A 27068-nucleotide genomic window follows, 5' to 3' on the forward strand; every position below is an offset into this window, starting at 1 on the left:
AATTTGGTTTGCTTATTTCTTTAGTCCTTGGTGAAATGTTTTAGCCAAAACTTTAAAATTCAATTGATATGTGCACTTGTTTTATGTCTCCAGGCTCCTATCTCTGAAATGACTTAGAGTTGATTACTATTTATTTGTTTAGAGTGTCAATTCAATCTTAATTTGAAAGCACATCCTTATATTTTGTGTTTAGCTTTTGTAGTAGAAGTGCTGGAAACTCATCCAATATGCGTGAACGATTCTGCACCTAAATGTACACTAGATTTTAAAAGACAGCCACTAATTGCCTGTAGTAAATCGGGCATAGGTATTCCTATTGTGAATGCTTTTCAGTTGTATGTTGTACAAAATGTGTACATTTGAGAAGTAACCGTGGAATCCTTATTCCAGTCAATTACCCCTTCCCCGCGGAATACACCTTCTTTTATGATTTTGTCTTACGTGTCTCCCCGCCCAACTTCCTTCCGTTTATTGCCTCTTCTGCGCCTCCTCCGAATTTTCTCCTTCATCAGTGCCAAGAATTGTTTAACGCCATGGTCAACTGTAACCATCCTAGCTTTCCAAAACTGCCCTATCTCTTTACTACTTCATTCTTTCATAAATACTTGAGTTGCATCAATGCCAATTAGAACTGATTGGACTGCAATCCCGCTGTGTTCCTTTCTCACGTATCTAAGAGTTACCCCCTCCACCTTTAAATCCTCGCACTTCATTCAATCATGCCAACGGCCCCGCAGCCGCCTCACCAAAGCAGCTGTTTGTTTCTAGGCTTGCAGGCTGCGCGCTTTCAAGCTATTCACACTGGCTCAACAGCATCATATACTTTATATTTCTGAAACCTGGTTTGATGAAAATATATTGAACTCTGAGCTCCCCAAAGGGTATTTCATTTTCCGCTGCAACAGGGACCGCGCTGCATCGCGTAATTCCCGTGGTGGCGGAGTCCTAATTTCAACTCCGCACCGAACTCCTCTTTTCTTCCCCTGGCGCACGATATGATTGTATTGCCCTACATATCTCCCCTTCTAACTCCGACCCGTTTATTGCATCTTGTATCAACGTGCCCTGTGCTACCTGTCCCCACCTGTATGAAAAATTCTTTGACAGCTTGTACGAATTCCCTACTGTCAAATTCCCTTCCCTCCCTTTCTTCCTCGGCGGAGATTTTAACCTTCACATGCTCAACTGGCCGTCGTCCTAGCTTCCGTATTGCCTGTAACAAAATATTCCACTCTTCCCTCTACTCTCGTCTTTTATTACTACTTGTTCTGTCCTAAATTCAATTCAAACCTATGCGCTCTACTGTTAAATCGATGATTAAAATAGCCCATAAGAGGTACTTGTTGAGCATCGATACCTCCCCTGTCTGCGGTAACTTGAAACCGCTTTAGTCCCACAGTCGCCATTCCCGTAACCCCACCTAACCTTTCCCTTCTTCCATCAACTTTGCTAATTCCATTGCCAACTCCCCACAACAATCCCGCATCCTTCTTTGTTCTTACTACTCTTCCGTGTTTACCCCTCAAAAACTACGCCCCCCCCCCACTACTCCTCTCTATGATCCACGCTATTCTGAATTGCTCTCCTCTCGCTTTCCTTTGTTGAGTTCCTCATTCGAAATCTTAATGCCAATGTCGGACCTGATCCCGATAGTCTTCCTAACCTCCTCCTTGTTAACTGTAAATAACACATTTGTCTCCCTCTGTGTATTATCCTCAACAGAAGTTCAGAAGAATGCTACTTCCCTCATCTTTGGTAAGAGACCCGTATCATGCCCTCAAGAGCAAAGATTCTTAGCTATCCCAGTTATGAATTACCGTTCCATCTCCCTTATTCCATCTTGCTCCAAAATACTGGAGAGATACGTCTACGGCTGACTGCGCATTTCATCAATCTACTGCTTCAAACCTTTGCTAAACGCTATAATTCACCATAGGTACAAGTTATTTACACCGATTTCGCCAAAGCATTTGATACCATTGACCACAATGTTCTCCTTTCCAAACTCTCTCTACTCAACTTCCCCCCTCAATCACCTCTTGGCTTTCCTCCTACCATTCATACCGTTCCCGCAAAGTTTCTTTCCATGGCCACTCATCCCGTTCCTTCTCTCTCATCTAGTGTTCCACCAAGGCTCCCTCCTATTCCTGTTTTTTTATCAATGACCTCTCTTCCATTCTCACCTCTCCATGTTTACTGTACGCTGACGGCCTTAAATTATTTGCTTCTGTTTCGTATCCCCCGAATTGTGCTCTCTTGCAGTCCGCACTTCACTTTTTAGTACATTGGTGCTCGGTTAATAAGCTGGCTCTAAATGTCAGCAAATGCAAGTGCTATTCACTTAAACCTTCCCCAACAACCTTTCCCTACTCTCTTGGCGGAAAGCCCCTTTCACTGCTGACTTCCGTTCAAGACCTGCGTGTAATCTTCGTTGACAAACTTTGTTTCAGTTCTCACTTCAGTGACATCATCAATCGAGCTTTCAAAATGTCTGGTTTTATCCAACGTTCCCCCTCCAACTTTACGTCAACTGAGCGCGCTTTAACGCCTTTAAAATCCCTTGTCAGAAACATCCTTGAATGTTGCTGTGTATGTGTACGTGTAACCATGATTATCGTGCTCTTGAAGCTGTACAATATAAATTCGCCCAGACCTTCCTTTTTAAAAAAGACCTTCCCTGGGTGGACTATCCATCCGGCTCCGCACCCTCAGTCTTTTTTCCCTACAGCAACGCCGCATCTTCCTTAATATGTGTACCTTTCCCAAAATCTGTAATTCCCTAGTGGACTGGTCTACCAACTCCGATGTTATTTTCCGCATTGCCTCCCATGGTTCACGCAGTGCGGTCATTTTTCAGGTCTCCTTCGAAGAGCTTGAAACCTATTTCCACTCCCCGATTCCGCAAATATTCCGGTCCCACAATACCCTAGAGCTTGACTCTTTTGACTCAGTCTCCTTCCTTAGCTTTAAGCGCATACTAAGCCATTTACTTGCTCCTCCTTCTGAGGGCAATATTTAACTAGGAATTTACTTTTTTGAATATTGTTTTTATTTAAATAAATAAATAAATAAATATCCTTTTGCATCCCCATATATCAAAATCAATTCTCATTACGCAGCTCTTGAATTCGAAGTGGGGCTCTGCCGGTACCCGTCCAATACCGCGCATAAATTAGCTGAATACAATTCTTGCAAAGCCGACCTTCCCATCTTGGCTTTACCATCAGTGATGAAGCCCTCAACACCCTTTTCGCGATATCCGTTCTGATCTACTTCTAAGTTACCTCCCTCCTTTTCCTACTTGTTTAAGTTCTTGTGTAAATTTCTTCTCTACAGAGACTGAAAAAAAATGTTCGTCGGAAACATGGATTACCCATGCTATTAACATAGTATGCTGGTCCCAAGCCCAGGTAAAGGAGGAAGGTTTGAGGCAACGTACTCTGTACTATCCTCAGTAAAACAAAAATAAAATGCTGAGATCAGGGAAAGAGATAAACAGAGTATAGTTGGAGTTATTCTACTATGCTAAATCCTACCTGATCTCTCTTGGTGACAGGCCCCGCGACAGGTCGACCAAGAAAATGCATAGAATGTCGTTACAAACATGATGATCGGATTAAGTCACAGGCCTCGGAGAAATGCTAGGGCGTCCACCTCAGTCGACGCGGCAGGACGGGCCCCGGTCCTGTCGAGAAATGGGCAAGGGTTCTTGACGCATGGACGGCGTTAGGACGTAAGCAAGTTAGTCCGCACACAACGAACAAAACAAATACGTGTCTGCACGCTAAATGTTGGTACCCTAACTGGAAAGACCGAGGAACTCGCAAGAGCCCTTCGGAAAAGATGCATTGACATCTGCGCTCTGCAAGAAACCCGATGGTCTGGTGCCAAAAGCTGCGACATTGAACGCGAACGTGGTAAAAATGGCTACAAACTTCTCTATTTTGGTAACCCACACACTCAATATGGTGTTGGCATTGCCATCTCAGAGGGTTTCCGTGATGCCATTAAAGAAGTCGAACGATTTGATGATCGGCTGATGAAGCTCACCATTATATCAGCTGATCGCACTATTCACTTCTTCACCGCGTATGCACCACAGACAGGTCGACCTGATGCCGAGAAAGATGCCTTCTGGCAACTTCTCGATGAAAAGACTTGTCACGTGCCTGCTGACGATTACATAATCATTGCCGGCGACCTTAATGGTCATGTGGGTGAAAAGGCAGACGGTAACAGGTGCCATGGAGGAAAGGGGTTCGGAGCGCGCAACGAAGGTGGCGAGCGTATAATCGATTTTGCGGACACCCATGACCTTGTACTTATGAATACATGGTTCATCAAACGATTGTCTCATCTTCCCACATTTTATAGTGGGAACAATAAAACGCAAATCGACTATATTCTCATAAGACGTCAACATTTTACCACTGTCACTGATTGCAAAGTCGTTCCCTATGAGACCATCGCACCTCAACATCGGCCGTTGATTGCTGTCCTGCGAATTAAGCCACCGATAAAACAGCGTGAGGAACGCACTGGCCCGCCGCGCATTAAATGGTGGCGATTTGGTGAGAAGAACGAAGAAACGGTCTCACTCATACGATTGCCAACCATTACGAATGTGGAAGAATCATGGAACCAAATGAAAGACACGATCCACAAAGCGGCCTCTGCAAGCCTCGGGGTCACCAAGCCGGGTAAGCGGTACATCAACCGAGATACTTGGCTTTGGAATGATGATGTTGAAATGAAGGTCCGTGAAAAGAAACGCCTGCTAATTGGCAAATTTATAAGAATGCCAACCGGGAAGCAAAGAAAGCGGTCGCTGTCACCCGAGTGAACCATTTCAAAAATCTTTACTGGACACTCGGGATGGCGAGAGAGATCTGTACCGACTTGCTAAAAGCCGTGATGAACGCACACAGGATATCCAACACTTCTGTTGTGTTAATGACAAGAACGGTACTTTGCTTACCAACCGTCGAGCCGCAACAGATAGATGGCGAGAATACTTCGAGCAGATTTCAACTGAAGAATTTGCTCATCCTCCACTTCCACAATCATTGCCGACATTTGGAGCAGTTCCACCAGTCAGCGCAACTGAAGTCGAGGAGGCAATAAAACAAATGAAATCGGGGAAAGCAACAGGACCTGACGACATTGCATCTGAGCTCTGGAAAGCAAAGAGCTGGGACCCAACACCGTGGCTGAGTGAATTCTTTAACCGGGTTATTCAGGAAGGAAGAACACCATCTGACTGGCAAGAAAGTACCACTGTTCCAATATGGAAAAAGAAAGGTAGTCCAGCAGAATGTTCAAATTACCGTCCGATCCGGTTACTTTCCCATACCATGAAGATTTTTGAACGCATTCTTGACAACCGTATTCGCGAAATCGTTGAAATAACTTGTTCAAAAATGGAATGATCGCCTCATGCAACACGGTCTCAGATTGAATTTAAACAAAACTGAATTTTTGACAACCGATCCCCATGAAACAGGCACAATCACTGTCAGCGGCAGTGATCTGCCCAGAACTGAGCGATTTAAATACCTCGGGTCAACGCTATCAGCCAATGGAGAACTTCGTTATGAAATTGCTTCACGAATTAACGCAACCTGGATGAAGTGGCGTTCCACAACTGGTGTCCTTTGTGATCGACGTATCAACGAACGTCTCAAATCTAAAATTTACCGCAATGTTGTCCGTCCAGTCGCTCTCTATGGTTCTGAGTGTTGGCCGACCATAAAAGACAATGAACGGCGTCTCGCGGTAATGGAGACGAAGATGCTACGTTGGACTAGTGGCGTCACACGTTTAGATCACATCCGAAATGAGGATATCCGCGATCGTTATGGGGTTGCACCGACCGTGGAAAAGTTGCGAGAGAGGCGTCTTCGATGGTATGATCACGCAATTCGTGCAAACGAGAATTCACTTGCAAAGATTGGTCTGAACATCGAAGTCGATGGTAAACGACCAAAAGGCAGACCTAAGCAACGGTGGCTTGATACGCTGGATGGGGATCTGAAAGCCTCGAGATTGCACCCAGATCAGGCATTCGATAGAGCCAAATGGCGAAGCCGATCACGACGAGCCGACCCCGCTTGTGAACGGGACAAAGGCTGAAGAAAAAGAAGAAGATGGATTACCCAAGTAGCTTCTATCTTCCACAAATGTCGGGCTGCTTGTCAATTTCCCTAAAACATAGGTAAATACTATTATCGGTATGTAGGGCATTTGGAAACCTGGGTATCATATAGAAAAATCTTCTGATTTTTTTATAATTTTTCGATTATTTAATTGATATCGAAACTAAGGCCCATTTAATAAAGTATTGACACCCCAGATGCATAAATTTAGAAAAAAACGGTTACACCCCCTCATTTACATTTATAGGAACTGACCCTCAAACAGAATGTAAAATGATGTTACTTACTAAGTATGTGGGGGTTTCACCGAATTTCGTATCGTTTTTGTAATTGTGGGTGGCAGACAGACTCTAAAATTGGGAATCCTTTCATCGCTTTCAAACCATCCATCGAGTACTTAGGGGTTATAATTAACGCACCAATAAGCTTGCAACAAAGCATCCACGACAAATATGGCTCTGGCAAAAATTATGTCAAAAGTAGGAGGTCAAAGGAGTATTTGTAGCCGTTTATAATTAGGATAGTGAACTCAATCTTGCTCTATGTAGCCCTAGTCTGTGGGGCATAAACTGAGTACAGAGGGTGTGTTCAGCCTTCAGGACTCAGATGGTGCAAAATTCGTCATCCCGCGAATGATGTCGGATGACATGGTAGATGAAATGACTGTAATATTTTTACTTGGCTCCTAGAGTTCTTAGTGTTGGTGTTACTGAACTTTCTTACCTCCGGCTTTACTCCCACTGTATACACCTGTATACATTCTGCAAAAAACTGCTTAATTAAGCTGCTTATAGCGTTAGATGCCACGGTGTCTATCCAGTACTGAAGCACTGTGGTCAAGGAATGTCAGGTCTCAGTAGTTTGTTTTCGAAACCGCCGATATGGATGTTTCTAGTCCCTTCATCGTAGTTATTATCTTCCTCCTTCTCTCCGCTTGCAGTCTTCCCAAAGGTAACTCAAGTCCACGCAGCAAAAATGTGCTGATATCCCACTATGCATGATGGCAGTGGAAGTGCATAAACATACACACAAAATGAATCTTGAGGACTCCTCTATCCCTTAATGTTCAACTCCTTGTATAACTTCCCGCAAAACTCATGAATGGCCAAAATGCCATTCCAACCTCAAAAAGTGCTTCACATGTTGCTCCCTGTCGCAGAGAATTGGATAATAAAAGCAAAGAAGAGGGATCGCGAGAATTCAATCTTCCTCGTCTAGAGTCAGAGAACAAAGTGAGGATGAATCACTGAGGACGGAGCGGTACAGCAAATAATTTACTACCTCAGTATTCCATCAAAAAATCATCCCACCCGGCACTTCATCCCGACGAAGAACAAGGAATATTAAATTTTTCAATTGCTAAAACAAGGAAGTAGCCCTTTCAGACAAACATTGGAAAGGGCAATCCCCAGAAGCTCGAAGGGCAATACCTCTCAGCATTTAACCGCAGAGGGCCGTAGATCCAGAGACTTTTGGAAGGTAATCGCCTACACAACGTTAAATCTCAAAGACAAACACAGCAAACGACTAGCTCTTGTAGTATACCAAAGGAGGTTTCCTCAGAGGCTGCGCCTCCATAAACATCTGAGGCAGGAGAAGCAAGAATCGAGACTGCGATCCGTCTTTCATCTAGGTTGTCTTCGGCCACTCAGGATGGTCGTTTGACCATTGCAATCCCTTTAGTTCTTTGCACATTTTTTCTCAAACACCTTGACTACTTGATTGTTCAGTGCTAGTGTTCTTCCTTTGTTACTGTATGGAAGTAGCGCATGGAGGGCGAACACCACTGTCACTCGAAGGCTTCAAGCCTTCGTCAATACCTGTCTGCGTCATATCATCGGGGTGCGCTAACCTGATACTATTATAAACGGAGAATTTGGTCCACGCACAGATTTGGCACCCGTACGTAATGTGATCGGAAGGCGGGAGTGGCAATGGGTAGGTCACGCATTGAATAGGGGCGATGGTTACATGCAAACTACGCCATGTACAGAATGGTATAGAAGGAATGCGAGCATCTCGGGAAGTCGTGGGGGGCATACATACATACAAAGTGAGTAAACTACCAGCAATATATCTGAAGCCCAACTAGAAGAAATTGCGAAAATATGGTAGTGCAAAATGTCTAGGTTAAGTTGAAAGGTCGTAAGAATTCGGCTTATAGGAAACTGCCGCGCTCGATGACTGTGTTTCGCGGTATATGTATTTGAGCATTTCTGGCATTTTTTTCAAAATATTCCTGGAAGACTAAAGGGGCGGAAACTATTGTTTTCGTAAAGCAAATACAACATAAATGCAAAAATATAAAGCCAGGCTGGTGAACAAATATTATCTTCACAATTGTATTGGGAAGTTCGTTTTCCTGCAGGATCAAAGGAAGCATGAAAAAGTGAAATATTTCGCAGAATGTAGGCAATAAGGACACTCCAGTTGGACTCTCTACTCCGACAACAGACCCGAATTTCAAGAGCAATATGGTCGTGCGTCAGCAAGAACCGAATTGCTAATACAATTAATGGCCCCACTGGCGAAACATCGGGTCCAACCAGGGTTTAACTTCAGTGACTTCATAGAGAGACACAACAAGATTCGTGTAGGGAAGCTACAGAAATCCTATATAGCCATCTTCTGTTGTTTCGTTACTAAGGTAGTACATTTCAAAGTTGTTACTAGCCTCATCACTCAGACTTTTCTAGTCGCTTTACGAGGGTTTCGCGGGTAGACCAGGTTTCTGCCCCAGCATATACTGTGAGAACGGAACAAACTTTGATGATGTTCATAATGAGGAGGAATACAAAACAGCGTGTACTCGGCATCTGGTCAAGACGAAATCACACAAGATTACTAGGCCATTGGCACCAAGTCTTGTTTTATATTTTCGAGAGCTTTAGATTCCGGTGGACCTTGGGAAACGTAGTTACCACTTGACTCACGTCTAAAAAATTGGAAACATTAATAGTCAAAATTCAGGCCATTTTGAATTCCCGGCTGTTGGAATCAACAATCAACGATCTGATCTGACTGTTCTAACGCTGGATCAATTCCTAGTTGAAGAACTGTTAAGATCAACATCTGATTTAAAAAATTGATCTAAATGAACCTACTAGACGGAAACTCGTGGCTCAACTTTGAAGTAAGTTTCGGAAAAGCTGGTTGAAAGAGTAGCCATATTAACTAACCCAACGCAATAAATGGTTACATTGGACTAAAAATGGGCTCACTGGGAATACTAGGAAGGAAACACACCTTGGTTAGAGAGAATTATAGCTACTTTTCCTGGGTCTGACAGCATTAATAGATCTGTAATTCTAAGTAGACTGAGGTAAATTGAAACATCCCATTCAAAAAGCTGTACTTTTCAAAAAACTGCACTATTTGACCTGAAAGGTGCTGCTGCTGACAGAAAAAAATTAACAGAAGAATGGGATGACCCGTCAGAATAAATTCCTATCCCCCCCTCCCGCCCGGCATGTAGGTAGTCAATGAGCGTGCAGAAAAAGAGAGCAAGGTGATTCTTAGCAGAAGCGATCGCCAGAATGCAGAATGAAGATACCAGAAGACAACTTCCGAACAAACGGCGCCTAGGGTCACTGGACTCCCATCTCCTCCTTTTCCTATCTCCAAATAATTTTACTTCATTCAATTTAGTAACTCATTCCGATTTTACTTTGGCAATCATGGTCTCATCTCGAAGAGTTTCAGGCAACAAGCATTTAGTAGTACATTACAATATGGAAGCTTGTTAAGGAAATTAACTGAAGAACCAAAACCTCAAATCCTGCTTCTGGAAATATTCAGGCGGTACACCATGGATAAGATCCAAAAATCCTAGCGAGTCGTATATCATTAGGATATTTTCTAAAGATCTGAATATTTATTTGTATTTACTCAAGATAAAGGCATTTAGGGCACGGGTGGAGTATATCCTTGCTAATATATTAGTGAAACCGACGTTAACCAGAAACTCCTTAAAACAAACCTGGTTGTGTCCTTTTCCATTATATTTGCGTTACATTTGACCCATAGCCCTTCGTGAAAGAACTACGACAGAAATATACATTTAACATAGTTTTAAAATAATAAATTAATGAAAGTAATATCGAAGTTTGAGGCTATCATTGAAACTTCTATATCCTAGGAGGAAGGTATGAAATGTAGACCAGTGCGGATTGTAATGTTCGTCACTATGTATATTCATCAAACCACCACAACCATAATAAATCTGTTTACTTAATACAAACAGTAAGTCATCCAGATGAGAGAAGGATCCTTGCTCATGAAGGATCTAACTCTTATGCTACAATTTCACTAGTTATTAGTCATTATCCTCTGAACATTTTTGCAAAAAGTGATTTACCCGAGCCTTCAACTACCGCAGAATGTCCTTTTAATCTGTTGTTCAAAATTATGTGACGTTGGCCATTATCGATTGCAAATAGTTGCACCTTGAACTCGGCCTCTATTTCTGGAACATTTGTAGGTATATTCTCCTCTGGGTACCAAAATTTTGATATGCCGTAAGTTCCCTGTTTAAGACCAATTACAAAAAGATACTGAATTAATGAAATTAAGTTCGAATAAAGTCACAGTCGAATACCGGTTCAATTGGACATTTTTCCGGAAGTGAGCCATGTCTTTTAACAGTTGCAAATATGAAAGCTGTCACTGGACTAGCCGCCTTTAAACTGAGGATGTCGCAAACACTGAAAGTCGCATTCGATCTGAAGAAATGGTCAGGATTATTCTTCCCATGAATTTCCGACTCTATATGGGCCTCAATTTCAGGAATAGTCTTCATGACCTTGTGCGTTATATTAATGTGCGGGGCTGACGTATCCATTGCGTATGTGAAATTGAGGTAGACATTGTCACTCCACGTTTCGTAAGAGTCAGGGATCAACCGGACATGTTTCTGAAAAACAAACCTTAATGTATCAAAATTCACAAATTCCACACGAAACTTCAATTGATCAATTAAAGGCTGCGACCTCCAAACACTTGAACTCTTTACTCAGCACCCACCTCAGCAACGCTTGCCCCGACCAGAGCTACTATTGTTACAACCAAAATGTGTCCAAACTTAACCATGGTCGGAAAAATGTACTGTAAAAATCATTCGCGTGATGACTTATAAAGCGGAGTAATTAGCGAAAGTGGTCACATATCAGCGTCATTGATCAGTCGTGATTCGGTCCAATGATGCGCATCCCAGCGAGTAATGCGTTCTTAATAGGACGCTGGCATACTTTGGACTCATTCCGGTAGCGGTAATGATCCGTGCCACCTTGAAAGAGTTCTAAACATTTCATTTCGTTATCTGAATTCGAATAAAAATGAGTCAGCTTTTATTGCTTGTCGCGTTGCTTCTTAGTATTCAATCAGGAGTCTTAGCGTGGGTGAGTATCCGCAAATTGAAACACCCTCTTTGCATGTTCCTCGAATTCGAAGTGACAAAATAACTGCCATACGTGTTTTTTTTTCAAAATCCCCCCTTCCAGAGGAGCTTCAAGCTCGTCTTCGACAAATATGAAAGTGAAACCGACAAAGACTTTGTAGAAGTCAAAGCAGAAATCCTTAATACAACAGGTGAGACAGTGATCAACGCTCACATCAATGTCATTAAGGACTTGGATGACTTGCAACTGAATGTGAATCTCCTGATGGAGGAGACCACCGACAATTTTGTATCGTTGCTGAACAGGACGGTAAACTTTTGCAAATTCCTGAAAACCAAATCAATTGACCCTGTCCTCAGGATCATTTACGATGACTTGAGTCGACATGGATACTTTTTCAAGGAATGTCCAATCAAGAAGGGAATTTATTACATCCATGACTATCGACTTGATGAGGAGATGCTTCCAAGTTATATTCCTGAAGCGAGATTCATATTTTCCCTGCAATTGTGGAAGAAAACTGCCCTTGTGCATCGGGGAAATCTCTACGGCAGGGTCGATAAATCCAAAGGATTCAATAATTTCAAAATATTTAGCATGGGAAAATGAAACTGTTTAAAAGAATCTGAATGAAAGTATAATGAATATTGGACCGGGTTTGGATTTTCATTGACTATATTTGCACTTATATAATTTCGGAATAATACACAATATTTCAGCACAACAATGTGGTTTTTATTTTGCTCACATTATTGAGAGATTCTCCACCAAAGTAGATTTTAAAGTTTATAATAAATAAATAATAAACGAGTACAGCAATGGTTTCCGTTTATAATTCATTCTCCTAAACCAGAAACATGACAGCATTAAATCCTTTATAGGAGCTCATAGCTTATCGACCCTAGCTATATGACAGAGTCGTTTGCTCGCCCGCCTTTTCAGTATAATCTATTTCCTATTTAACCCACATATGAGCCTAAATCTCGGAAAGTCATGCCTACTCGGTAGCGTGAATAGATACTTCTCCTCCACATCAGGGAAGGACACCAACCTTACGAATAAACTCGTCCACGTCACGTAAAGGCCGAAAAATGGTATACTGGCATCGCATAGGAGCACCACACCTCTTTTTTGAAGAGTGTGGGCTCCCGCAAAAGTACGCCATCGAACTATCAAGTAAACACCTCCCCATTGTCAAAGAGCTAACCTAAAACTTTTTGTCACAGTACTTCGGGCTAGCTCCCGCATTGCGGAGCCTTCAAATCAGGGAATTTCTTTCACCAACGGAAGGGGTGGGGAGGATCGGAACTCTTAATTCAAAGAACCTCCTTACATCCTCCCTCTCCACTGGTCGAACTCTATCTTCTTTGCCACGATAAGAACCTGTACGTGATGCGCAATACAGCTCCACCTGTCAGTGCTCCTCAGCATCTCCGCGACAATGTTTTCTGGAGAGAGATACTTCGCAAATAAATAAAATTGTTGACCAATCCCATCCCACCTTCCACAAGAAAAAAAGGCGTGTTGAGCATCGTCCACAACCCTATTGCAAATCGCAAAATCAGGAGGTAGTCCCCCCAATATGAGCAACAAATTCCGCAATATCGTCTGCATAACCAACCAGGCGCAACTGTTCTGGCATGTCAACTCTAAGCAAACTATCATATGAAGCGTTCCAGAGGTCAATCCTCTTCTGACCTTCTAGCGTTTCATAGATCAGGGAGCGGTGCCGCGGATAATCCCACAATATCTATGAGAGGTAGCTTGGTACATGGAAAGAATTGTCTAGTGTGCCTAGAATGTCTTCCCATCTTACGAAATGAAAGGGAAGCGTCAGGCGTTATGAGGGGCACTACCCATCAAGATTGGGGGCAGTGTGCCTTGGCTCGATGAAACGCCTCCGCGGTCTTCATAACAGCAGTCGCCGTGAATCTCCTACCCTTCAGCGAATCTATACCTGATTAGCTTTTTGCGTACCTTCCCAGCCGTGTCGAGCATCTACAGCGGTCGATATGCAGATGGCAGCTCAGGGTCTCCTTTTCCTTTACTGATTAGTATGAGTCTCACTACCTTCCAGCGACAAGAAACAATGTCCTCCTTCGGATACGCGTTGGCGCCTTCTTATTTTTCATAAAGAGAACAGTTTTTTTGAGCTCTTTTATTTTGAAAGAGGACGGTCCTTGACGCCTTCCGTGCTGTTGACATCGACTCTTATTACAACGCAGTCCATCTGGTCAGTACTTAGTATTCAGAGCTTCCGCAGAGCCCCGATTTTCCGGATTATAAGTCTATAGCTCATAGCTCCTGCCATTTATCACGCGGCGGAGTGACCTTTTTTCTGATCTATACTATGCCTTTATGACCCATGCTTCCTCGCGGACTCTTTCCGTAGGACAGCAATTTCTGCCGTCCACTAATACACAGAAGGCTTGTCACGGCTGGGGCTCCTCCGGGTATCTAACCTTAACAGGCTACCGTTATCAGCTTCATTAGTGAATTTATGGCAGTGTTAGCTGCAACGCTGTCTCCGTCCAAAACCCCCTCCAACGCGACCCTGCCAGTTTCAAGAGCTTTGACGAATCCCCAATGTTCACCCACCACTGCAAGTTTGTGGCCTCCTGCATTCATAGAAGTGAGTATCTGGGCATTCGTTAACTCTGGACATTCACAGTTTCCACTTCCACCTTTTCTGTGAAGCAGTGAAGATTGTAGTCAAGGTTTGTAGAGCGCACATGGGCTCTATGCGACCATAGCTTCCTCTTACAGTAGCCCCTTAACTGTTTCGCAGAACGTATTCTTGTTAGTCATCTTTGGGCCTAATTCAACACGGACTCCGCCATCCTTCGTTTTTCGTAAAGAAGACACTTCTGGTCCATTGTCTTTGGATTTCATCTTGTTCCGAATTTCATTGAGGACTTCTACAAATGTATTGCCATCCTTCGGCTTATCGTGCAGAGCCGACCATTTAGTCCTTCTTCCTTACCTCGTATTTCTATTACTTTCTATTAGTAGCCTCCTTATCTTTGCACTAAAAGGTTTCTGACTGCATAACGTGTTCTTTTCTTTTACACTTCTTTGCCTTTTTTGGGCCCCGGAAATTACTTGGATAAAGTCTCTTCCAGCCACGTCTTTCTCTTTTCGCTTTTTACCCAACTCGCTTTGCAATGGGCTATATGCAATCCTTGGGGCACTTGCAGTCTTCTCAGCCAGAAGTATGGCTGTTTCTGCTTTTGCACGCTTTCCGCAGCTGTCTATGTTTGCCTGTAGAAGGAAATGCGGTCCAATAGTTCCTCCATGTCTTTCAGCTTTTGCTGACGTTGTTCTGAAGGAACGTTGACGACTGTGTATGCCCCACCACTATTTTGCATTTCCTGATGGGCCTTTCCTCTTCGGCTCTAGCTAAGACGGTTGACTGCACTTCCAGTGGATTCATGCCCAAATCCACCCGCTTAAGTTTGGTGGGTATGACTGGACTTTTTTCCAGAACATCAATTTGTTTAGTTTTTTATCTTCGTTTTCCATGCAAACTTCACCAGCACATCGTCTGCAGAAGAACGGGCCACAATAGGGGAATGGGTGTTCACTCGGAGACAAGGCCGCTACCCCGGTTCCCTGAGGCCTTACCTACTTTTATAAGTGGCTGATCCCGAAACTCACGGATTGATTAGTGCTCGCTTGCGGCGACGCGGTCTACAAATACTGGTTCAACGCATACTACCCGACCAGGGTCCGGAAGGGACTGGTTCTGGATACACGACACGACTACGAATTTGCGTCCGAATGTGTACCGGTCATTCTCGGTCCGTTCTTCACCGAGAGACTTTGTCAAGGCTGCTACCTAGGACATAGGTATACTGCCAGCTGGGAGTCAAAACTACTTACCCAAACACCCGGGGACGTCACTCCCCGTATCGTAAGCAACCCGTTAAAGATCACTGACGACCCCTCAGAGAGCAACTTAAGTGCTTAGCTCAAAAAAGGAGTACATGGATCGGAAAGGCCGAAGAAATGTTCTTCCTATTCGGCTCGGTCCGCCATCCAATAGACACTGACTCAGAACTTTTTCAATTTCTACTTGCTGGCGCTTTCGCCGTCTAATCAACGTATCTAGTAATTTCTGACCCAAGCGCCGGCGAACCTTTTCTTTCGATATTCTTTTAGACCAGAATATCCCGATCAAATGTCAGAGACACAATTTGATGAAAGCCTGGTGTGTTCGAAAAATAGTGGCCAGACCAACGTACTAAGATGATATAACGCAGACAGGTATTTAAGAAAGTTTTGAGCTTTTGAGTAACCGTGGAATTCACTTTTCATGCGCTACTCCCATATGGCAATACAGAAAGAACGTTAGCACAGAACAGTCTCAACTTCATCTTGGTGTTGAGATGATTACATTACCAGATTTAAGACAAGGCAACGAACGCGGATCTAGTGTTGTTAATACTTCGAGTAATATCCAGTTCGGTGCCACCATCGGTAGATACTATGCTTCCTAGATATACAAATTGATCTATGGCTTCGATGCCCTGACCATTAATGCAGACATGGAGAGTACGATGACCCGTCAGACTGAGAAGCTTGGTTTTGTTGGTGTTTACCTTCAGTCCAAATCTACTTGCCGCTCTTTCCAAATTCGGACCCATTTGGCCGGGGACCATGACCCGGTCAGAAAGCAACAAATCTCATCAGGGTAGTCAAAGTGTTTGAGTCCATTGAATTCCTCTACGTCTTGCGAACAAGACAGCATGAAGAACATCACCGATAACAAAGAGAAATAATATCGGTGACAGGATGCAACCTTGGCGGACTCAGGTTGGATCTCGAAGTCCTTTGAGATTTTACCTCAATGCAGTACGTGACATTTTGCGCCATCAATGAAATCAATGAAAGGCAGGTGAAGTGAAGATCTAAACTCCGTCCAATCTTCCACTGTTCCTGATGTGTAGGAGGATTTTGAGTGAAAACCAGCCTGCTCTCCATCGATTATTATTAATTATTGTCATAAATATAGGAAAGTTGAGGATGTTCAAAATTATTCCTCCTTCAGCCTTCGTCCCATTCTGCAGCGGGATCGGTTTATCTAAATCGAGTTGCTGCCTTTTCCCGGTCATAGTTTTGGACTAGTGGAGCCGAAAGGCAAAAAAATTACTATCTAGCGTATCAAGCCATTATTGTCTGTGTCAGATTTTAGGTCTTTTCTCGTCAAATTCGATACCCAGGCCCATCTCAGCTAGAGAGTTCTCACCAGTACGGATGGCTAAAATAATATCAAAACTTCCTTTCTTACAATTTCATAAGCGGGTACTTAGCTCAACCCCATGTCGACTACGTATCTCCCCGTTTCGGACGTGATCATTGCCGCTGATCCAGGTCAAGTCGTTATTACCGCGAGGCCAACTAATATTCAGGTGAACAACACTGTGACAGGTTTTGGATTCGAGGACCCAAGCAACTTGCAAACCCGATTAAAACGAGACTGCGTCCTCATTTGACATTTCTCTATACCCTTACCTCGACTTTTCTATTCCTTGGCCTACTTCAGCATTTCGAGGTCAGTGGGGGGGGGGATAATATGGGATCACTACAAACGTGGAAAACATATGACGAGAGGCTCTAAAAAAATTAAATTTAAAAAGCGAATAGTTTGCTTATAGTCTATCCGCTCAGTCACCAAGTTGATACCGAGGAACTGCTGTTACAATACCGTTCCTTCTACTTCATTCTTCTCGATACTTTGCTTCATGCTGATTCGTTAAATTTGCTGCGTTCTTCGCGATTCCCGCAGATTCTACTCTAAATAAATTTTAGCTGGAGGAATCCCTACTTTCTCAGCGCTTAACTCATCTTCCATCGGTTGTCTGTACAACGCCCACTGTCACATATTTGGGCTTTTGGTCATCAATCTATTTTAAACTACTACGTATTCTGTTTGGGCATACTTCTTTCAATTACCCCTTCAGTAGAATAAAAAATAATTAACCCAAAGATAGGAGATAGCAGATTAAAAAGAAGCTTCCTCAAAAAAAGAAGTAAGGAAGAGGAAAGAGGTAAACCAACAATATGAACGCAGGCAAACCAAAGGAATGACCATGGATTCAGCCAGGACTTAAGTACAGCTCAACTACGACGTGCTTGTTTATCTCTGCCCTCATCAGGCCCAGGAATGTGGGACGGATCGTTTGGACAGTCTCCTACAGGGCGCACTTGGGGCTTGCGCTGAAAAATTTCCCAATATAAGGACGGTTGCTGAAGAAAATTAAAAAAATGTCCGGCTCGAACGCCGGCGAAAAACTGAATTGTATTCTCGATCATATTCTTCTTTAAGCCTTAGATGACCGTGTGATAGAACATACGGGCACCCGCCTTGGCATCTCGGGGTTGGCAATATATGGAGATGCCTAGCTTTTGATGCATTCCTATGGGGGACCTGAGCCAATGGGAAAAGGATGGATCCTCAAATTAAACGTGAAGTTTAAGCAATTCATTTATCTTATGATGATTCTTAGTTAGATACATTTAAAGGAATTCATAAATGATGCCAATATTGGCGAAGTACAGATGTTCTAATTAAAAAGAGGTGAAAGTTGACATTCAATAAATCACTCAATTCAGTGTGAATCTACCGAACGTCTTTGTATAATACTCTTTTATTTGGTAACCATATTCCTTAATGCAGGGCCTGGTCCGTCAAATTGATCAATGCCTAGCAGGTTCTACCCATTAAGGCAAATAGAAGGAGTTCAATGACTAGTCAGACTGATTTTGCGGTCAGTTTCTGTTCATATCTTTAGTTCAGCTTTGCATGCCTCCTTTTTCAAATCGGGAACCGTTTGGCCAAGGACTCAATGAAAGAGCAAGTTGATATGAACATGAAAAAGGTCACAGATAACGATACACTCCGCTTTAGACTTCAAATCCTTCTGAATTTTTGAGCAACGTATGGTCATTCACTCACCGCGACCATTTAGATTCATTGAGAGAATAATATGCATCCCTATCCACCATCGGGAGCACCACTGAGATGAAAAGAGAAGAGGAAACGAAGATTTTCTAAAGATACTAGGTACAAAAATTAGGCCATTCTGTGTATTGGGGCTTAAGAATATAATACATGCCATCGAAACACCAACAACCCCTCGGATAGGGACTGATCTTACTCAGGTGACATTTGGCTATCGAAAGCGGATTATGATTGGTTTCTGGAATGAGCCACCTCAAAAACGGGGGTGCGCAAAGCGAAGTTGGGAGGTGGAACCTTGGAAAGTACTCCTCTCCCTCCTGAGGCATTATGCTTTTGTATTCTGGAAAGCTAAGTAGTAGCGACTTCCTAAAGGTAACATTGCGATCGTGATGGGTGATCTAAATGCCAACTCAGACAACACCTTTCTCGGATATGTGATGCATGGTGTTGGTGAACGTAACGATAATCTTAGGAGGTTTGTGGATTTCTACACTTTCCACGGCCTTGTCATTGGTGGCATACTGTTCAAGAGTAGAGCTTGCCAAAGGTCAGTTGAGTTTCGTTCCAGTGAATCGCGAACGATGGCGCGTAGGTGTGGTTGGCGCGCTATACCTAACCCAGGGGCGGAAGGCAACCATATTTATTTTTACATTATTTTATGAAAAAGCTTCTTGGAGTAAGTTAATGTACTTTTTCAAGCATCTGTTTTGACCACGTTTATGAAAGTCAAGAATAGAAGGTGTACTATATGTTGTGCACCCTTCTTTTAAAAAAAGTCATGCCACAGTATATTTTTCTGTGAAATTTTCAGAACCTCGTTTTTACAATTTAATTGCTACCAATAGTTTAGGAGATACACATGTTTATATATGTTGCATGATTTCCCTCACTTGTTGCACACTTCAGGAGCTGATCTTTGTGAATATGCAATAAAACGAAAAAACCCCTTATCTCCAACATGAAAGAATGAATTTATGTGGAAATAGCATTGCTTTTTTTGCACGCTTATGCTTTTCGACGTTGTGTTTTCAAATTTGCTTCAACACTATACCAACATGCTTCATAATCAACGCATTTAGGGTTTTTCCCATATCTTCCACTGACTGTTATTATTCTGTCTTTCCAGGTCCACCGGGACCCCCAGGCCCACCAGGACCTCCATCGCCGTCAATGAGGGCGGACCATCAGGACTCCTCATCAGGCATGAAGATTGTTCCAGGTGCAGTGACATTCCAAAATACTGAAGCTATGACGAAGGTAATGTACCGTAACAAAAGACAATTTAATTTTTGCATAAAATCAGATTTTTATTTCCAACAAATATTTCCAGAAATCTGCACCTTGAATGTAGGAAGCAATCAAAATTAAAGCGGTTTTTGAATGATATGTCATTTTGGATTACTTAAATAATAATTATTTTGGGTTTTCGACCAGAAAATTTAGATGTTTATCATTGGCAGTGTACATCAACTGGGCATATTTGCAAATTACATAGGCTTTCATATGTATGTAATTAGTATTGATGCAAAATTTTCCGGTAGTTGATAGCAATTTTCAGCCTGGTATTTCATCATAAAACTAAAGCCCCTGATTTGTTTTGGAAACTTTCCGTATTTTTTTTTTTAACCAAAAATTGCTACCATTATAACAAACTAGAAGTAATTAAGAAAACTACCTCAAGAATTAAGGGACTGCAAAAGATACTCAGGGAATGCAAAAAATGAGTCGCTTCAGGAGATCAAAAAACTCCTTGCGAATTCGTCGTCGAGACAGTGACATTTCTTTAGATATTGCCTCCCCACTGCCCAGCAGACCGACGTGACTGAAAGCACTTGAAGTGTCGTTGACTCCGAATATGTTAATTTCACAATACCACATGCCTTACAATCTCATCACTAGTGATTAAGTATCTTAGTGCAGTACTTCGTCTATTGCATTCCTAATTTAACAGGTACTTTAATCTGACCGCATAGCATGTTGTCCATCGCCTGTAAATAGTGACGTTGGAAATATCCAATGTTTCCGAGGTTACACAGTCCTTCTTAACCACCAGTTTTATGTTTAGTCTCCAATTTAACTTAGCATCCAGGATCAGACCCAAATACTTTACACTGGAGGAAAGTATGTTCCCCTTCTTCCAAGTGTTTCAACCAGGCATCTGGTATTAAATATTCTCTGAACCTACTTTACACTCCCAGACACTGGCGTAGAACAGGTGATAGTTTACCCTTTAGTGACCAGTGAGTATTCCTACTATGATCCACAGGCCCTTCTTTGTATAGTTCGTATGCCCCGATGAACACCCTGGACTGTTCCATTCCTGGTACGTTCACCCAGAAAAGTTCTCTCAGCCGAGCCTCTTCAATGTCGTGGGCATGAACCCATTTCCGACAATACAGAATGGCTCTGGTCTGTATAGCGGCATCGTTGCTTCTTCTTCTCCTGACCAGCTCATCTGCTGCTTCCTTGCCTTCTAAACCAATGCGGCCTAGAACCCAGAGTAGCCAGACCTTATAGAATAAACCGAGCTTGTTCAGTTTGTTAAGGCATTCCCATACCAGTTTCGAATTTACGGACTCAAGTGCCATGGGGTAGGTCAGGACGCCAGACAGCTTTTAGGGATATCGAATTAATGGACCTCGGCGCAAAACCGGTTTGCCTGGAGTTCCTTATTAAGGCATGCCTAAACCGGATGCCGGTTGTTGCGCCGTTGATGATGATGATGAAGTGCCTTAAAAGCCGCTTGGCTGTCGCTTAGCATTCCAATGTTTTGCTCACTATAGCTCCTTTCAAGGTTGAAGGAGGCACATCTATCTATGGCGTATATTTTCGCGTGAAATATGCTGAAGTGCATAGCCATTAGTTCACAATGCGTTTTCTTTGGATCAATAATCCCGGAATCTACTGGCTCTGTTGTAATGCATCCGCTAGGGTACCAGGTAATTAGTTGCCAGTTTAAGCCATATGTCAGAACCACGCTCTCCCAGTTTGCCTTGTTGCTCCGTGTTACCGAAATGAAACTTGGCTGTCGTGTTATCCCCAGTTCCCACTGCTCATCTTTCTCTACCTGGCGAGTATACCTGTATTTTTTCTATTCCCTCACAGAATTCTCTGAAGCTGTTTCGTTTTACTTCCCTGATTGGGTTGCTACACGTCGCTTTTTTGCATCTATGCCAGTCAGTTTGTTTCGCCTAGTTGAAGAATTTTTGCATCTCCTTTCTCACTCTATTTAGGTTCCTGTTTTAGCGGGGTACGTCTCTTAACGATTTGACTGCCTTAGTCGGACAGCTGGTCTCATATGCGTCAATGGCGACTTTGTTGAGGGCTTCCACCACTGTTTTTAGCTCTGCTTCACTCCTGATGTCACCGCTCTACTGTAGATAAGCCATGTTGTCACTCGGGTTTGTGTAGGAATTCCAATTTCTTCTCCTGGAATTCCTTATTATTCTATCTAATTTCGACTTGCCCTCAATACCAAATTTGATTATTCTTTGATACTCTTTGATACGACATATGAGGCTCATTCGACACCCTCCAGGTTTGAACAAGCAGCGCATCGCAGTGTTCTCTAAAGTTATGTCTAGTATCTGTTGCCTGGTGCTGGTCATGTTGGAGTGTTCCCTACGCTATTTATTTCTAACTTGTTACTGAGTATGAGTTCCAGAAAGTACTTACCTTTTCGAAAAATATCGCTACTATTCCAGACCCCATGATGGGCGTTGGCATCGCAACTGAGAAGAAGTAGTAACGCCTTCCATTCGCAAAACTTTACCAGTTTAACGATAAATGCCAGTGGAATCCCGGTGTCTTCTCCTGATACTATCACTGCCTCTGGAGTCCTCGGCTTCCTGTACGACATGCAATGCCATGAAGTCTCCTGTTAGAAACTCTGAAAGACATATGTATCTTAACTTCCTTTTGAGAATGATGCAAACCCTTTGTTTTTCACAAAAGGAAACCCAATTTTCTTCACACTTCCTCCTTGCAGACGGCGAATCTGCCCCTGGTACACCCAGGGTTCTTGAACCAGGACTGTTCCAATGTTATTCTTGGAACTTTCCCTTGTAATTAATGCAGATGCAGATTTTACATGGTGAAGGTTTACCTGGGCTATGTTAATACGTACCATCGACTTCGTTACCGTTTTGAGCTCTTCTCCAAGTTTAGTGTGTTGTCCTTCTTCTTCGACATGGCATTTCCTTGTGTTCTGCGGTCGGACTTGAGTCCTAGAAGGTCTAGGTCAAAGCCGTTAAGTTTCCGTCTTTTGTCGCAGCAGATCTACTTCCCTGCTCGGTCCTACTCTTTTCAGCTTCTATGTCCGCCTCGGTTCCTTCGGGGACCTCGGTAGGATTTCCACCTGATAGGCACCTGAAGTATCCTTCCTTTATTTCTTCATGTGCACGTGCACAGGTATGTTACCGAATCTGTAAACGATGAGGCAGTTATGACATTTAATTGCTTCCAGGGATCGGTTATCTATCCCGATCGTAAGAAGTTTGCCTTTGACCTACTCCTTGCTTCGAAAAACAATGAAATACCGTGTACGAAGATCCATGTTTTGAGTGATGAGGAAACGTAAAAGCTTCCCCGTCTTAATCGGTGCAGCTTCGGATAGGTGAACTGTCACCATGTGTGCCGCTGGTGTGTAATTCCCAACATATGTCGATAGTTCCATTAACTTCCAGCCTAACAGTTTAGGAGCTATTTGCTCTCCTATGTTCCCCATTGCGTAGTCTACCAGTATAAGACCTGGTCGAAAAAGTAGTCCGGTAAACACGAGCTTCTAGTTCCATCCGTCTCTTATCTCTATGACGATAAAGTCCTCAATCATTTCCTGTTCCTCACGAGCGAGTATTTGCTCCGGAAATGCTTCCGGCAGTATATTCTCTCGAATGCTCTTTACCACATTATCGTAGCTAAAGACGGGGCTCCTGATTGCCGCGAGATTTCCCCTTTCTTGGGCTTGGATTTAGGTTTCTTGGGAGCATTTCTATCATATGAGCTGATTTCCGTTTCCCCCGCTCTCTTGGCTCTGATACTGAAGACTTAGGGCGATCTTTCATTTAACATCTGCACTGCTGAGGCCTCTCTCCTTTCTACCGTCTGATATTCTGACTTCAAACTCTTGCTCATCCCTGCCTTTCAGTGGAAACCTTTGTTGATTGCGGTGGCTCCACTGCTTGGCATCCCAACTTCTCCGTTCTTGAGTCACCTGGATCACATTATTCCGGAGATTTGCCTCCGCCTGATGGGCCAGCGTGTGTCGGTGCGGTGTCCCGCTTATTTATCGCATATCTTTTCGTGCCTTTATTTTTTTGTAGTCATTTGAATCCCAGGAGTATGAGGGCTAAGAGTTCTGCCGTGCTATAGCCCCCTGTATCACGGTAAGGTCAGGCTTACTCACTAAGCGGGCAGGTATCAGTGAGGCTTCATTCGAATACAGTCAGTTACCCCTGACTGCAAACTGTCCAATGGGTACGATTCTCATAACACCCTGAATTCGGGGAGGTGTTTTTCTAATACTCAGTTTAGATCCGTAGCGGTTTATTAATAATAGGGTCACCTCGTACAGGGTGTGGCTATCAACAACCAGTACCGGCCTTGATATGCGAGAGGCTTGGCTCCAGGGGGATGGGTTGATTCCCAAAAGATTGATTTCCGCATTAATCTATCCCGCAGTGCTTGACCGCTTGCAGTGGTGATAAAAAGCATCAGTTCCGTTTTGGAACGATTCATTTTTGGTTGATATCGTGCATGATTTCACTCACAACAGGGGGAAATAGCCCTGACACCAGAATGATGAAGTCGTTGACATACGCCACAATCTTCAGCCCACTCCTGCCCAATATCTATAGAATTTCATCCATCACTGCCAACCAGAGCGCCACCCTTTAGCGTCCCTCTGCTCATAGCTCTAATCAAGTGACTGACTTCCAGATCAGGTTCTAAACATGATTACTGTCCAATGCATAGAGCACTCCTGGTCTTCCTATTCTGGCAAGAGCTTCCTTGGTGGCTTTGGTACTAACATTGTTGAATGCTCCTAAGAAGACGGCTGAGGTATAATGCTTGTAGTGTAGCAACCGCTCAACCGTAGTAATTAGCCTGTGAACAGCGGTTTCTGTGCATTTGCCTGTGAAGCAGGCGTGCTTAAATTTGGGGAGGGGCATTTTCTTCTTGACCGTCCTTAAGTGGATGTGCAGGATCGGTCTGGGCTCATTAACACAAAAGATGGAAGGCTGATTAGCCGAAAGTCATTTACGAATTCATAGCTGCGCCTACGCCCCTTCGGTATGAATGTGACTCGCACGCGTATGAAGGATTGCGGAACGCATCCGAACGAAATACAGCTTCAATATTATGCGATTATGCCAGCTTCTTGAGATAGATCTTTATTCCACTACAGTTGCAATGCCTCTTTGCAGTATTTGTCAGGTCACAAGACTTTGAATACCTTTTCCAAAGCCTCGACCTCAAACTTCAATTTGCCTGTCGTGCCAATGTTATCATTGGGAACCCCGGAGAGTTTGATCTTGATAACCCGACCAAATTTCTCATGTCGATCCGGCTGGGGTCTCTGTAAGGGAAGGAGCGATATCTAGACTTAAAAGTATTTAACAGCCATCTGAAAGGGATCTTTGATCTGACAATTTCCAATCCTCTACTCTGATGGTTCCATTGTCGGCTAATAGGGTGATGTCAATATCCTTCTTCCCGCTGTCACAGTTCTCCGAGCTGGGGGAATGGAAGGTTAGTGCACTGCCCATGTTGCCACCTATAGGTTTGTGTTAACAATAAAGCCAAAGAGAGATTCATATTTGTCGGTGATTTCCGACCCACCCCAAAGTGTATACCGTATACGTCGTAGCCTATCAGCAGGTTTGCCTTCCTCCCTGCGATTATAAACCTAAGATGTTGTAGTTTGTTGGTACAGGTTTTCAAACGCTCCTAGGCGTCGCGGATCTTAATAACGCAAGGACCTAGAAAAGACCGAAAAGCTGATCGAAACAGCCATAGCTTAATAATAATAATGGCGGTTTAAGAGACGCTACTCGGACCGAGCGACCGAATGAAGCACTCTGCTACCGACCGTTCAAGTATGTCATTGTCTTGGGGAACCGATGGGCAGAGCATGGATGGAGGTGCAACATTTCCACATAAGGTACACCCTTCTTTCCCCGCGATGTGGGATACTGGCCCTCTAAAGCTTGATTGTTGTTTGTAAGAATCACCCCTATCCAATTGTTGAGAGTCTCAATATTGATCTTGCTGCGCTATATCATAAGGAAAGCATCTAAAAAAGCGGTAATACTACCTTCTACAATTTCATTTTCCTCGGACAGTTCTTAGCATCGGATTGGGGAATACTGATAGTGAGAAAAGCTCCTGGCCTATGGGCTATCTCTCCTGTTTGCAGCCTAGCTGCATCCAGGTGGAATTGTTGAACTTATTCTGCACGCCGAATTGTTCTAGAAACCTAGCACCATTCCGCTCTTCTTCTAGAAGCCAGAGGAAACACTTTTTTTAACGATAGCAGCTTAGAGACCCTTCTCAGGGTTAGTCGCGCATCCTCCCACACATCGTTGAGGAGGAACAGTACTACCTGAGCCACTCGTTCGTGTCTTCGTCGGCAAAGTTTAGCCGTAACATTTTACGGTATACATCTACCGACTCAAAGCAAAGCTTAATGCCTTGCTAGGATGTAGTCCTTACAGCTAGGAGGAGTTTCCTCCTAAGATATTCGCACTGCTCAGTATCGTAACCAGATTGGCTAGAGTCGTCATACAAGACCCATCCATTCGATAGCCTTGGCTGAAAATGAAGGCCTGACCGTTGCCGGCCGAGCCCTCTTTGCTGCCTTTTGCGCCGAAGAGTTGGGATCGTCCGAGGACCGCTTTGGTTTCCCCTTAACCGCAGATGCCCCGAACGATCCTTTCCCGTCCTCATTGACGTCCGAGGGTTACGATTTGCCCGAAGGCTGTTTGCCCGAAGGTGGCTTGCCCAAATGTGGTTTGCCCGGAGGCGCTTTGCCCGAAGGCGGTTTGGCCGGAGGCGGTTGTCCATAGGCAGGTGCTTACCCATGGGCATGACTTTAGCCTTAGTAGGTGGCGCAAATTGGAGCCTGGGGTCACGTGTGCTGCCAGAAGGGGCCTGCTTCGGCTCATCTGTTAAGGACTAGATTCCAATTAGATAAGTTCCCACCTGAGTAAGTGGAGAATCTAGACTCAGCTTCTCCATCGATGGGCTTAGGGTTGCCTCTTCACTCGGGGTTGGATCGTAACGATCTTCTATATTTAATGGTAGTTTTTTAAAAGGTTTTTGTTTTTGTTTCTTTGGTTTTCTCATCATTGGCTCCCATGGCCTCAATTTTATCGGGGAAAGTAAGTTGATCTCGGCAGAGCCCCTTTTTACGCCGAGACAAAGCTAGTTGAAACTGGGGGTAGCCTGGTATCAAGGGTTCACCGTTTGCGGCCACATTTTAATCCCTGTGACCATACAGCCCTCGGCACGGTAGTCACAACTAGGCTTGGGGTTTTGATTACCGCTTGGCTT

General features: G+C 43.6%; 3 protein-coding genes across 22 annotated transcripts in view; 2 read left to right on the forward strand and 1 right to left on the reverse strand.

Annotated features, from left to right (window-relative positions):
* Positions 1-27068, forward strand: part of LOC119650384 (collagen alpha-1(XVIII) chain) — a 768837-nt gene that overhangs the window by 646430 nt on the left and 95339 nt on the right. For all 19 annotated transcript variants that reach the window (XM_038053124.1, XM_038053126.1, XM_038053129.1 and 16 more), the window contains one exon: positions 19642-19772. In XM_038053124.1, coding sequence (XP_037909052.1) covers positions 19642-19772 — 131 coding nt within the window. The remainder of the gene's footprint in view (positions 1-19641; positions 19773-27068) is intronic.
* LOC119650387 lies at positions 10325-11276 on the reverse strand. 2 transcript variants are annotated; one of them, XM_038053146.1, is made up of 4 exons: positions 11178-11276; positions 10753-11067; positions 10513-10681; positions 10325-10452 (listed from the first exon to the last, which is right to left on the reverse strand). In XM_038053146.1, the coding sequence occupies exons 1-4, from the start codon at positions 11241-11243 to the stop codon at positions 10448-10450; spliced, it is 555 nt and encodes a 184-aa protein (XP_037909074.1). In that variant the 5' UTR covers positions 11244-11276; the 3' UTR covers positions 10325-10447. The 2 variants fall into 2 exon arrangements, with proteins under 2 accessions (XP_037909074.1, XP_037909073.1); XM_038053145.1 differs by having other exon boundaries at positions 10325-10681.
* Positions 11421-12262, forward strand: LOC119650388. Its single transcript, XM_038053147.1, has 2 exons — positions 11421-11551; positions 11654-12262. The coding sequence occupies exons 1-2, from the start codon at positions 11489-11491 to the stop codon at positions 12158-12160; spliced, it is 570 nt and encodes a 189-aa protein (XP_037909075.1). The 5' UTR covers positions 11421-11488; the 3' UTR covers positions 12161-12262.

The sequence above is a fragment of the Hermetia illucens genome, chromosome 2, assembly GCF_905115235.1.
Source record: "Hermetia illucens chromosome 2, iHerIll2.2.curated.20191125, whole genome shotgun sequence".
In the NCBI taxonomy this organism is placed as follows: Eukaryota; Metazoa; Arthropoda; class Insecta; order Diptera; family Stratiomyidae; genus Hermetia; species Hermetia illucens.